Genomic DNA, 13,715 nt, shown 5'->3' on the forward strand with positions numbered 1-13,715 from the left:
ATTTTATTATATTATCTTGTGTCACGCATACTGAACCTAGTTTTATGGACCGGGGCGACAAATGGCCGTACACTACAAGGCCGAAGCCAAGTAGGCATTCAAGGGCCTCAAATCACGATTCAAAAGCAGAGCAAAAATCAGCTCGATTGGATTGCAAAAAACAATATAAACTTATTCAAATAAAAACCTAGGCCTACAACAATCGGGGACTTATTACAAGTTTAAATAAAAGCGGCGATGGCTCAGCGATCCTTGCTAAACTATACGCCAGCGACCTCTACTCTTGATACGAAAATATCAACAAAAATTTATGAGCTTGACATGTTTAAGTAGCACCCATTAAAAAAATATTGGGATAATTTACACAAAAATCATAATTTATCAAAAATGAGAAAAATCGGAAAGCCGGAATTATTTCAAGTAAACAAAGATGTCAAAAGCCGAGCATATAGGTCCCCAGCAACTATTGCCAAAACAAAATCACAAAAATTCATATGTTTACCCTCGGTGACCCGAGACAAAAATTTAACAAAAATTCATATTTTTACCCTCAGTGACCCGCGAGCCAAAAAATTATCGGAGGCAGTTATTCTTCACCAGCTGAGGCGGTGAGAAACTATAGTTTCTAGAACAAAAATACGTGTCAACACGGTCGGTGTTTAACCCCGATGATGAGGGTTATTGCAAAGTTATTTGGGGGCCCTAGTTTACATGTCAAAATACTTTACATTCACAAAAGCGATGAACTAACAAAATTCAAAAACAAGCAAAGTACAAGAATTTCTGATAACATGATCCCATTTTTGTCATATCAAAAATACACGAGTTAATGGAATACAAACATGAGCAGGATAATAAAAATAATAATATTCTTTTAATAAAAAATTAACTAAAAACATATCTAACATTCATAGTTGAAGTAATACATTTTTAGATAAACTATTTAAATTTTACAAATTAAATAATCCGAATTTAAAAATAAATATTTAAACCTTTCAAATAATTCTAATCTAAAATAAAATATCATTAACTCAAAATTTCAAATAATTTAAGAAATTCCAAAAATAATAATAAATAAATAATTCAAAATATATCTGTAAAAATAATCAGTAATTTTCTTTAAAAATTCCAAAAGTTTACAAAACTTGAATTTTCAAGTATATACATATAATAGGATTTATATGTGGAATACTTACCTGATTAACGCCCAAAAATACTCTCAAACCTTACACCTTTGGCATGTCCTATATTTGGGAAGAGATCCTATTAGCTTTAAATAGCAAAATCGAGACTAACAAACAATAGTATATTAAAAAGATTTTCAAAAGGGTACAAATGCAAAAATTTCAAACTATTATTCTACACCCCCAAATATTGATTATTGTGAGGGTACAATAGCAATTACCCACTCTAAGAGCCAAATCAATAATTCCAACATGATCAATGAGTACTAAAACCCTCAAAACTTCACTCACACTTTTCCAAATCACAAGTTTAAAAATTATGGGAATAATAGACACCTAACACTATGACATAGCCGAAATTCATATAATTTAGAGTACTACTCAATTTATAACATTCAATTGAAACTCTAACTATTTCTGCAAAATTATAATTCAGACATATACTATTAAAATATGCATATCTCTTAACCTACAACTCCAAACTTAATGAAATTTTACTGACAATCAGACAACTCAAAAATGAAGGACTTTCTTATTTTTCACCTTATCTAATTCAATCTTCCTGATCATCAAAATTGGCCATGATTCTTCAAGTTCTGCACAGAAATATCATCCGAGACAATTATACTAATGAGGCTATATCTCACAAACTACAGATGCATAAAATCTGAAATTTTGCAATTATTTAGATAACATAAAAAAATCTACAACTTTCATATTTTTACTCTCCTCCAAATTATTCCTCTAAGATCTCTAAAAATCGGAGAGGGATTTCGCTATTGTCAAAAAAATGAAAAATCTGAAAACCTCTCAAATTAAATCAACTAAAAAAATTCCTTTCTCATGGCGAAAGATTATACCTCAATCAACTATACTTCACATTAAATCAATAATATCATGCAAAATCTCATCCTTGAGACGTGATTAAATCCATACAAGCATCACGGTCAAAGATCCTAAGAATATGCTTAGGGTGCATACATCAAAAGAGAAACAAAACTCCTTCAAACTACAAATTGGGAACAAACCCTGAAACTCAAGAGATAAATCTAAGGATTAAAAAGTGAATCACAAATAAGAACAAATTTTTAGGGTTTCGGAAAAAGAAATCTAGAGCCAACCGGCATCAATAATAATCATTAATTATGCAACAAGCTCAAAGATCCTACCTTGAAAGAAGCAAAACAACTCTCAATAAGAAGATCCACTCGTCCTTGCAGCCGGCAGGATCTAATTTAAGGGGTGGGGCTCACATCCTGTTTATTTTTTTTGTGGAGAGAATTGTTCATTAGCTTATCTCCAACTCAAAACTTTATATTTGGCATTTCAGTACGTAAAAATATAGTTTCTACACTAAAAGTTTTTTTTTTCCAATCATCATTTTATTTTTAATTTTAAAATAGAATATTTTAAGAATATTTTTTTCACTTCGCAATTTATATATTTATACTATCAACAAATTTTGTCATATTTAGTTCCTTTTTACTTTTAATCATTAAATTTAAATATTATATTATTTAAAATATAGATTTTATTTAAATATTTATTATAAATATTTATGAAATATAAAATACAATCCGATTGATAAAAAAATATAAATACAAATTCAAACGTTATATTAAATATTAAATAAAAACATAACATACAAACAAGCACCTTTATTAAAAACAACACATTATTGGAAATTAAAGTAGTACACAAGCTTTTAATTATTTTCATTATTTGCATAGACTATTATCCCGACTATTAGCCCCATTTACTTCAGATTTCATTAGTTGTATTTTGGGTGTTGTTTTTTTTCTTATTACTATCAATGATAATCTATGTTAGGACTATTTTTTTTGTTTTTATTTTATTGCTCATGTAATTTTCGTTCATATTTATAAATTTATATTTCGTATAATATTTTCTTTAATATTTTATTTCTTATTAATTAAAAATATAAACTTAAATTATAAGTTATTAATTTGATTAAAAATATAAAGTTATAACTTTTAATTTTATAAAAAAAAAACATAAAACTAAAAAAAAACCAAAACAAAAAACAAAAAACTAAATAAAATAAAATAACGCAGCTATAGTGACACTCAAGATCATTATGTGTCACTGTAGCAAAAATAGATTTTGTGCAAGAATTAGCGCTCGGTTCTAGCGCCCTGCGCCAAATTCATTCCAAAACTTCATATTTGAAGTGTTTTTGGAGATGCCATACGGTTTTCAATGTTGACTATTCAACGGTTTTATGCACAATTTGTTAAAAATTATTATTTTGAATTTTTTTAATTAAAAATCTATATGACTCATGAATTTAGGTGTATTTTTTTATATATAAAATATAAATACACATTTAAAAGTTTTTAGTAGGACAACTATTAGATAGTTTAGTGGAAATCACCATAAATTATGGCTGAGTGGTGCAAGATTAAATCTCTTGTGCTGTGGTACAAATATATTGTAGATATATTGTATTAGTAATGTTTACATTACTGTTCAATAGGTTCTCTGTGGGAGAAATTGTATTTTTCACTCCTCCAGGTTTGTAAAGTATAGGGATTTAACATTGTGAGATTGTGGTTAATGATATATAATCTTGGGCATAGATGACAAATCCTAATTGTTGTGTGTGTTAGCCTACTTCACATAGTAAATCTCTAAGGGGTCATTAAGTTACTGTAAGTTGTGCACTATTGTACTTGTTTGTCCCTTTGACAACCCTTGTGTGGTGGCATTTGTCACTTTTTGTAAAAACAAGTTTTTAGTAGTAAATCTTACTATTAGAAATAATTATTTAATGTAATAAAATGAAATTTATTAATTTTTAAAATAAAAATTAAAAACAGAGGATGTTTACAAAATATAAGTGTCTTTAACGTCCCTGTTTCGCCCCCTCTGGAGGAGGCTTGGTCCTCCTGGGTTGCGTTGGGACCCTACACTCGAAACCTCTAGATAATCTGCTAATTAGGGATATTTACTGAAATATTTGTACATAACGTAATAATCGTCTTTTTACATATGCTTTTCATGATGTCTTTACTATTATTTGTAAAATTGCAATTTGCTCATCATTTGGATTTTTGCAGTCCTTGATCCCGCAGTTCACAACTTGAGGACCTTTTCTTATGATCAAGCGCAGCTTGGTTTTTATGTGGCCCAGCATTCACACTTCTCTTGAGCCACCTGTTATGCACACAAGTGGTGAGGAGAGCGTGTCACCAAAAGACCGGCCTAGTGGTGAAATATGCCCACCACTTATATGCACACAAGGAGTCCATCTCATAGCCGATGTGGGACTAAAGGGGTTAGTTCATTTGCAATCATTATATTACCCCACCGATCAAGACACTGACGCCCTCGTCAGTCCGGTTAATCTGGACGCCTGACCAACAGTACTTCACTCAGGGCACTTCACTCAGACCCCAGCGCGCAGCCAGCCAGCCTGGTCAGAACCCTCTGTGGCCAGCGCACCCGACCGAACCTGACGAGTCGTGCCCCACATCGACTCTCAACGAAAGCACCATTGTTATGCACACAAATGGTGAGGAGAGCGTGTCACCAAAAGACCGGCCTAGTGGTGAAGGATGCCCACCACTTATATACACACAAGGAGTCCATCTCATAGCCGATGTGGGACTAAAGGGGTTAGTTCATTTGCAATCGTTACACCACCTGCCTCGGCAAATGTGCCTACAGACCCACCTCATGTTGGCGTGGTTGTTAGTTTCGCTACCACCTTCTTTTTTCATGGTTGGGGTACCCTTTTGTCTGTTGGCGTTGTTGTCTTTTCACCCCTGGTGATTGGTGTTTTCTTCCTTTTCGTTGTATTTATCTTTTTGTAAATTCTTATTGATGCAATGAATTCGTGGTTTATCCATGTTTTCTTTTTAAAAAGAGAATTCAAGATAAAGAATTGGAGCCAAACTTGCAGATGTTCAATACTAGTAAAATACATAAAGGAAAAATTACCTGACCAGTAATTTCAGATGCTCTGCGTTCAGAGAATGACCACCTTTTTCCATTAATCAAAGTGTCAGAGAGAATGGCCAAGTTCTGGTCTCACTATATTGCTGACAAGTTAATAATTGTAAGCATAAATTGTTATTTGAGTTATGTGCATGTTCTAATGATGTTTCTCTGTTTACTGTTGCAGTAGAAGTGATAGAAGGGGAGACCAGAGAAGCAAAGATACAAACAGCAAAGGAGACCATTGCAAGGTTGCAGCCACTGGAGGAGGTTTTGGAGAAGCAGAACAAATGAAAGAACCTTTTTGGGGGTGAAACCATTGATTGAGCATTTGGACATTGCTTTGGTTTGCTATCTCTTTTGGATTAAAGCTGCTGTTAAGATTATGGCCTTGAGTTGTGTTGCAAGATATAGCCCACCCAAATCAAAAGTTTCACATGGGAGGCTGACGACTATGACAACTTTCACACGGGTGGCTTATTTTGGAATTTCTCCGCCATTGGTTTCCTTTTTTCTAAAATATAAATTATGAGTGTTATGATTATAAAAAGGGCTATGGATGATCAAGATAGATATAAAGTGAATTTTAAAGTGAAAAGAAAAGTTGTAAGAAAAAAGAGAATGCACGAACCGTGAGCTGGCTTATTGGTAAGTATTTATGCTCATGAAGAGTTTGGTACTCTCGGTTCATAATTCATTTTCCTGGTTTCCATGTGAGAATTCCAGTGAAGTAATACATCTCGCTTTTCCCCTTCGAGAGTTGTATGGAGGGGTTTATTCTAGAAGGTCACCAAACCACTGTGAATTCAAAGATCATCTCGCACTCCATTTATTTTTTTATTTTGCGCTTATCGACTTTGTATAAAAAAAAAAAAAATGCTTCTCATGATTTTGGAGATGTGACACAATGGGGAGAGATTGTGAAGAATTTTTGTACTCATGAATTGCTCTTCATGTGAATACTTTAATGATAATGACAAATAGAATGTAGTCCATGTTAGGGTGAATTTCTAATAAAAAAAAAAATAATGATATATTTTTTTGTTTTGCTATTTTTATATTTTTTTACTCATAAATTGCTATTTTCCGACAACCATTAGATAGCTTAGTGAAAATCACCAAAATTAATGAGTGAGTGGTACAAAATTGAATTCCTTGTATCTCAGTACTGTGCTATACAATCACCGCAACTAATGTACCACCATACTTGTCTGTTCTTTTGACATTCCTTTGTGAAGCGACGCTTGTCACCTTTGTCCAAAAAAAAAAAAAAAAATTGCTCTTCATGGGAATTTTTGGCCTAATGTAGTTGCCAAAACTGAAAGCTTTGGTTCCTAAGGTTCATGCCATTATGAACTTTGCTAGTATTGGCTAGATTCAGTTCACCTCCCGGCTCCCCCAACTTGTTTTTCTTATTTTTTCTTTCTTAAGAAAAACAAGTTTAGACACAAATAGAATAATGAATATGATGTTTTCAACTTTTCTAAAAAAATAATAAATAAATAAATAGAATGGTCCGGAAAAGGACATGTGCTGAAAACCCTTATTTTGTATTTTTATTCGGAGAAAAGTATTAGAGATAATATTTTTGGTGAGCATAGTCCACGAAAAATATCTTATGATATTTTCCCTTGCTACATTCATTTACAACCACTAAAAAAACGTTCATCTTAATCTGAAAAATAAAAACATGATTTGCTGGTCTACAAACTAGAACAAGAAGCACACTTCATGCCACTCGGAGAGAGGTCATTAATTAGAAGTTTGTGCAAAAAAATGGCAGAAGAGGTGAAGCTGATTGGGCTTTCTATGAGTATGTTTGTGATTAGAGTTAAGATAGCTTTGAATCTCAAGGGAGTGAAGTATGAGAACTTGGAAGAGACCTTTGGGAGCAAGAGTGAGCTGCTTCTCAAGTCCAACCCAATATACAAAAAGGTCCCTGTTCTCATACACAATGGCAAAACAATCTGTGAATCTATGATCATTGTTCAATACGTTGATGATGTCTGGTCTGATGCTGGACCTTCAATTGTTCCCTCTGATCCCTTTGATGCAGCCATGGCCAGGTTCTGGTCTTACTATATTGATGACAAGGTAATAACTAAGAAAACAAAATTGTTCTTCTTCCCTTTTGTGCAGTTTTTAATGATGTTTTTTCCTGGGTACTGTTGCAGTGGTTTCCTGCTTATGGAGAAGTAATAAAAGGACAGACAAGAGAAGCTAAGATAGAAGCAGCAAAGGAGGCCATTGCAACGTTGCAGCCATTGGAGGAGGTTTTTCAGCAACAGAGCAAAGGGAAGGACTTCTTTGGGGGTGATACCATTGGGTATTTAGACATTGCTTTGGGTTGTTACTTAGGTTGGATTAAAGCTGCTGAGAAGTTGACTGGTCTTGAGTTTTTTGACAAGAATGAGACGCCTCTGTTGGCTGCATGGGCAGAGTGTTTCTACTCGAATGATGCTGTCAAATGTGCCGTGCCAGATGTTGATGAATTTGTGGAGTTTTCCATTAAGATTCAAGCTAAACTCAATGCTTAGTGTTTCTTCAGAAAATATTTGCAGTTATTGCTTCCTCAAATGAATAATTAATTGGTGATATTGTTGTTTGTCAGCGGTTTTTTTTTCCTTTTGTACATGGTATTCTCTGTTCCTCTTTTTTTTCTAATAAATTTGTGGTTTATTCACTTTATTCAAAAAAAAAAAATTGGTGATGACCGGAGAACCACTTATATCCTAGTAATATCTTATTAAAATAATGAATTGGCAGTTTAGGAAATCTCTTGGCATTGGTATTGTATAATACTATGCAAATAGTGTATAATACTAAAAAAACCACTTATTTTCCTCTGGATTTGATTGCACGTGCAATCACTTGGAATATTTTGCTTGAAAGAAATGCACGCATCTTCAAATCTACTTGTTGTACAACTGTTTCCATTATTTCTTTGGTTATCTACAGCCCCTGATTCGAAGAAGGCAAAATTGGAGGAGCCTTTGGCAAAGGTCAGCGTAGCGCTGAGTTTCTCTCCTCGCGGATCCGACTCGAGCATCCCCTAGGTCCTCACCGACATCTGCCCAGGGTTTAGCTTTTGTTAGTCGGGGATTTCCCTAAAGGGCTTCTCCTTTAGGGCTTTCTGTTGGTCTGTCTTTTGTTTTTGTGATCACCCCTGGTGGTTCTTTGTATTTTTGTGTCTCCTCTTCTCTCTCTACCCTGTGGGGGTAGCGTGTTTGTGTTTCTTTTGTACTTTTGGTTTGTATTTCTATTTTATTTTAATGCATGTGGTTTATTCAATTTTTTAATATATATATATATATATATTCGCGCTCCGACTGTTATGCTCCCATTTAGATAGATAAGTTTTAATTGGAAAAAATGTAAATATAGTGGGTCTCAATTGCGATCCAAAAAATCTTTCGACATATTATTATATAATAAGTTTCTTGAATAATTTTTTTCTAATAACTAGCATAAAGGTCGTCAGGGTTTATGATTCAGGTCAAGAGGTTTATTGCTTAGGGCTTAATATGGTTTAAGATTTTATAGGTTTTAGGGGTGTGGGTTTAATGTTTTATAGGTTTTATAGTATTTAATGTATAGGGTTTAGGATTTAGATGTTTGGGTTTTAGTGTTTTACGGGATTTAGAGTTTAAGTTGGAATATATATATATATATATATATATGAAAGTAGATTTATTTCTACTTTGATTTGAAATAGGGTGACAAAGGTCAACCCTCATAGGCGTACGTGTGGCAGGGGTATCACCGCTACGTCCTCACCCTCTGAAAAGCGTTGGTTGATTTTTTTTCTTTTAATATTATTAGGGTTTATTTAAAAAAAATTATTTAAAAAATAAGTTTAAATCTCTGAGAATTTGGGCCTCCTTCTTACTTGTGCAATCAACACATCTTTTCTTCTGCTATTTTAAATTGATTTTTTATTATTTATAAAATTAATCGTTTGCTTATTATTTAGATTGATGCAGCGCCTTATCCGATTATACCCAACGGCTCCCTATCTATTTCTTTTGGGTTTGTGATTTATCCAAATTTTTACAATTAAAAAAAACCTCTAATGTGAACTCCATTAATTTTATTTTAAAATAATGTAGTCTTTAAAGGGCACGTCAATGCCTTCCCCTCGGCGCTTGGCAGATTCCATGGATATCTTTGCAGAGCCACAATCAATCTCTGTAGCAATCTTAATTGCTCTGCTACTTCTCCCAACTTTGTATGCCTTCAAACTCATACTTAGGCCTTCGTTTGCCAAGAAATGGGGAAGAAGAAACTACCCTCCAGTGGCTGGAACCATATTTCACCAGTTCATGAACCTCAATAGACTCCAGGACTTCCAAACGGACATCTCTCACAAGTACAAGACTTTCAGGATGCTCACCCCTTCCTGCAACTTTGTCTACACTGTTGATCCGGTTAACGTTGAGTATATCTTGAAAACTAACTTTGCAAACTATGGCAAGGTATTCCAAACAAGCATCTCTGTACTTGTTGATATGTTTATCCTGTTTTGAAGTTTCTCAAATTTGGTGTAGTTAATTGCTTTGTTGGGGATGCAAAAAGATGGGATTTTTGTTGGTTTTTCATCTTGATGTGTTTTTTCGGTGTATGCTGGTAACTATGTTGGTGAACAATCACTTGCATATATGAATTGATTATTTGATTTCCAGGGAAAGGCTTTTCATGATGTTACAAAGGATCTCCTGGGAGATGGGATCTTTGCAGTAGATGGTGAGAAGTGGAGGCAGCAGAGAAAGATTGCAAGCTATGAGTTCTCTGCAAGAGTCTTGAGGGATTACAGTAGTGCAGTGTTCAGAGATACTGCTGCCAAACTGGTTGAGATTATTTTAGTGGCTGTAAACTCTGAACAGATGATTGATATCCAAGTAATTCATCTTTTTGTCAGAGTTCTTCTTTACCTAGCTATGATGATTTTTTGATTCTTTAGAATTACATTCATGGTGTTACTTTCAGGACTTGTTAATGAAATCAACCTTGGATTCAATATTCAAGGTTGGATTTGGGGTGGAGCTCGGCACACTTTCAGGTTCCAACAAGGAAGGGAGAAACTTTGCAAAGGCATTTGATGATGCAAGCAAAACGATATTGAAGCGCTTCTTTGATGTCTCTTGGAAAATTAAGCGGTTTCTCAATGTTGGTGAAGAAGCCTTTATGAAGAAGAATATCAAATACATTGATGATTTCGTTTACATGCTTATAAAGAAGAAGATGGAACAATCAGCTAATCACAAGGATGATGTTGTAAGTCAAATAAAATTTTACATCTCAAGCTTTTTGTGAGTATTGAAAATTGTTCATTATGGGTGCTTTGACTTTGTAGATGATCAAAGAGGATATTTTGTCACGATTTCTAATGGAGAGGAAGAAAGACCCTTCAACCATGAGTGATCAGTACTTGAGAGACATAATCTTGAATTTTGTCATTGCAGGCAGAGACACAACTGCCGGTACACTCTCATGGTTCTTCTATATGCTGTGCAAGCATCCTGATGTGCAGGAGAAGGTAGCACAAGAAATCAGAGAAACAACCAACACCAAAGACAAAATGCCATTCAGTAAATTTTTCTTAGCTTTAACTGAAGAAACACTCAACAACATGCAGTATCTGCACGCAGCTCTATCGGAAACACTAAGGCTATACCCTGCAGTTCCATTGGTAATTTATCAACTCATTCCTAGTTTGTAAACCATGAGTGAGTTCATGACAATTTTTTCTGCAGGATGTGAAGGAGTGTTCCTCAGATGATACATTGCCAGATGGTTTCGCTGTGAAGAAAGGGGATTTTGTGAACTATCAGCCTTATGCTATGGGCAGAATGAAATTCCTCTGGGGTGATGATGCAGAGGACTTTCGGCCTGAGAGATGGTTCAATGATGAGGGTGTTTTCCAGCCTCAGAACCCTTCTAAGTTCACTGCTTTCCAGGTGAGCTTACATGAAACTGAAAATTAAGAATTTGGTAATTGTTTCAATTTTCTATCAGGGCACTTACATTCATTTTTGGTTGGCAGGCTGGTCCAAGAATCTGTCTAGGAAAGGACTTTGCCTACAGGCAAATGAAGATCTTCGCCGTAAGTCTCCTATGTTTCTTCAGGTTCAAACTCTGGGATGAGAACAAATCAGTAAATTATAGGACTATGCTAACTCTTCAAATTGATGGGGGACTCCAATTATGCGCGATGCATAGGTAACATTGTCTTTGTGATGTAGACACCAGTCTCAAATTCCTCGAGGCATGGAAGTAACTGAAATCGTATAAGTTGCCAATAAGAATTAAATAATGAAGTGATAATCTTATTAATACATAGTATGCTTGTATGTGACCAATTGCACAAAATGGATCTGTATTCTGCATTCTGTATCTGCCAGATATTCTTTGGACCTGATTTCTCCCAATGTGTAAATTTCAGTAGTTACATTTTGAAAACTAAATTGCTAAGAATGTGATACTTGAAACCTTGGTGTGGTACTCAATTTCTCTCTTTGGACCTCTAAGCAAAGAGGCATTTTCCTAATCTTATTTGTTTAGATCTTGTGAGATACATGACAACGTAATTGATTTCCTCCAGCAGCTACTGTTTTGGAGAAGAAATACATGTTAAGCCATCTGAATAGACCAGTTTGCCTAAATCATACAACATTGAGAATAATGCAAGAAAAACAGGAGGACATGACACCTTAACTTTCAGAAAACTATCCAAAAAGCTATCTTGAATAACTTTAGGACAATGCATAGATGCCTTTGGGATGTTTAGATTGCACATTGATTCCTCAATGCTTATGAGATGGTAAACAAATATAACACGTACGCTGATTTGTAACTAATGTAATTGCTGCAAATCTTGAAATCGACCGGAAGAATGTTATTGCATAGGTAAATTTCGTTTCTTGCATTTTTATCATGTGTCTCATACAATGCCCTCAATAACAATATTTCCAAGAATTGCCTATAGTGCTAGCAGGGTTCAGACATCGACTCCTTGTCATACATTGATAGAAATTTGGGACATTATTATTATTATTTTTTAAAAGGAACACACAATAGAAGAACACACACGCACACAAATGGGATCAGTTCTGTATAATGCATCGCTTAATTCATGGCAATGTTTGAGATTAATGTCAGATTAAGAATAAATGGCAATGTTTGAGATTAATGTGGGAAGCAATTGTTGGAAATTATGATTTAATGTTGGAGCAGAAACAGGAACGGGATGACAAAAGACTGAGGCGTGCAAGAGCACTGTCCTTAAGAACAATTTCGCCTCCTTTTGCAATCGCAGAACACGTGATGGCGTTGTTCTTTGTTCTGCAGCACTGCAACGAGGAACATACGAGAGCTCAGATTTTTGGGTGAAAGAAAAAAGGAAGAAGAAAAAGAGAAAGTTATCTTAAAATCGAGAAGTCGTTCTTTGCAAAAATTAAAAATTTTAAACATAAGATAAAAGGTAAAAAACCTATGGCGCTGATCGCACTCCATGCGCCTACGTGAGTTTAGAATTTGCACCCCTGCATAGCAGCGTGAAGAGAGCATAACCACTCAAAAGCAGTTAGAAAGGATAATGAATAAGATTATATATAAAGTGGATGAATTCCTCAGAATGGGCAAAAGAGATGCTAGTACTAAACCTTTATTAGGAATGTTTTGAAACAATATGGGCCTAAAGAATACGGGCCCTCTAACAACAATAAGGTTAAACAAAACAGAGATGCTTCAGAGTGTCTGATTGCTGCAGTATAAAATGAGGTATGGTAAAAAACTGACAGCCAGTTTAAGAACAGATAATAAACTAACGGACCAGCAAAAATGTGTGTGATAAAAAGTGCTAAAAACTATTTATTCAAATAGAAAAGAAACAAGAGACACAAAGAACAACAACAAATGAGCAGAAGAAGAACAAGCAACCAAGCTACAACAACAGCAAAGAAAAACAAAAACAGAACAAACAAACCATGTATGAAAACCAAAGTTCATAATACACTTCGTGATCCATCTTGGAAGGTCCCAGCCTTGGTGAAAGAGAGTCAATTGATGCGTACTAGACCCATAAACAAGCCAAGCTATAAGCAATGCGAGCCCATTTGTGAGGAATAACTTGAATTTTAGGACTGCCAGTAATCACAAGTAAGTTCTGTAGTATCTTCATCCCTTGATCAGCTCTCCAATCTTGATGATATCCGATTAAGTTGAGAGCATCATTCAAATCAGAGCTAGTAATGAGCAGATGCTTAACGTTGACTCTGATATCAATGATATGTCTGATGGCAATTATGAGGGCTCTAACTTCAGCATCCTATTTAAAAGAGATCAATGTTGGGAAGCAATAAGGTTATACAAAACAGTGATGCTTCAGAGGAAGTGTCTGATTGCTGCAGTATAAAATGAGGTATGGTTGGTAAACTGACAGCCAGATTAAGAACAGATAAACTAATGAACCAGCAAAAGAAATCAGTTCATTGATAGTGATAAATAACAAAGCATGGGCATCCAGTTGACCTTGTCTTCTAATTCCTTTAATCTTCATTTAACTCTAATTAA

General features: G+C 34.6%; 2 protein-coding genes across 2 annotated transcripts; both read left to right on the plus strand.

Annotated features, from left to right (window-relative positions):
* Positions 1-6,919: 6,919 nt before the first annotated feature.
* LOC120275876 (glutathione S-transferase U17-like) lies at positions 6,920-7,708 on the plus strand. Its single transcript, XM_039282599.1, has 2 exons — positions 6,920-7,238; positions 7,319-7,708. The coding sequence occupies exons 1-2, from the start codon at positions 6,921-6,923 to the stop codon at positions 7,679-7,681; spliced, it is 681 nt and encodes a 226-aa protein (XP_039138533.1). The 5' UTR covers position 6,920; the 3' UTR covers positions 7,682-7,708.
* Positions 7,709-9,261: 1,553 nt separating this feature from the next.
* Positions 9,262-11,537, plus strand: LOC120275109 (cytochrome P450 704C1-like). Its single transcript, XM_039281605.1, has 6 exons — positions 9,262-9,619; positions 9,827-10,042; positions 10,131-10,418; positions 10,498-10,833; positions 10,898-11,101; positions 11,188-11,537. The coding sequence occupies exons 1-6, from the start codon at positions 9,272-9,274 to the stop codon at positions 11,365-11,367; spliced, it is 1,572 nt and encodes a 523-aa protein (XP_039137539.1). The 5' UTR covers positions 9,262-9,271; the 3' UTR covers positions 11,368-11,537.
* Positions 11,538-13,715: the final 2,178 nt, after the last annotated feature.

The sequence above is a fragment of the Dioscorea cayenensis genome, chromosome 14, assembly GCF_009730915.1.
Source record: "Dioscorea cayenensis subsp. rotundata cultivar TDr96_F1 chromosome 14, TDr96_F1_v2_PseudoChromosome.rev07_lg8_w22 25.fasta, whole genome shotgun sequence".
In the NCBI taxonomy this organism is placed as follows: Eukaryota; Viridiplantae; Streptophyta; class Magnoliopsida; order Dioscoreales; family Dioscoreaceae; genus Dioscorea; species Dioscorea cayenensis.

Coding starts and splice junctions, on each gene's coding strand:
- LOC120275876 (XM_039282599.1), top strand. CDS start 6,921: ATGGCAGAAGAGGTGAAGCTGATTGGGCTTTCTATGAGTATGTTTGTG. Junction 7,239..7,318: donor CTTACTATATTGATGACAAG/GTAATAACTAAG, acceptor GTACTGTTGCAG/TGGTTTCCTGCTTATGGAGA.
- LOC120275109 (XM_039281605.1), top strand. CDS start 9,272: ATGCCTTCCCCTCGGCGCTTGGCAGATTCCATGGATATCTTTGCAGAG. Junction 9,620..9,826: donor ACTTTGCAAACTATGGCAAG/GTATTCCAAACA, acceptor TTTGATTTCCAG/GGAAAGGCTTTTCATGATGT. Junction 10,043..10,130: donor AACAGATGATTGATATCCAA/GTAATTCATCTT, acceptor TGTTACTTTCAG/GACTTGTTAATGAAATCAAC.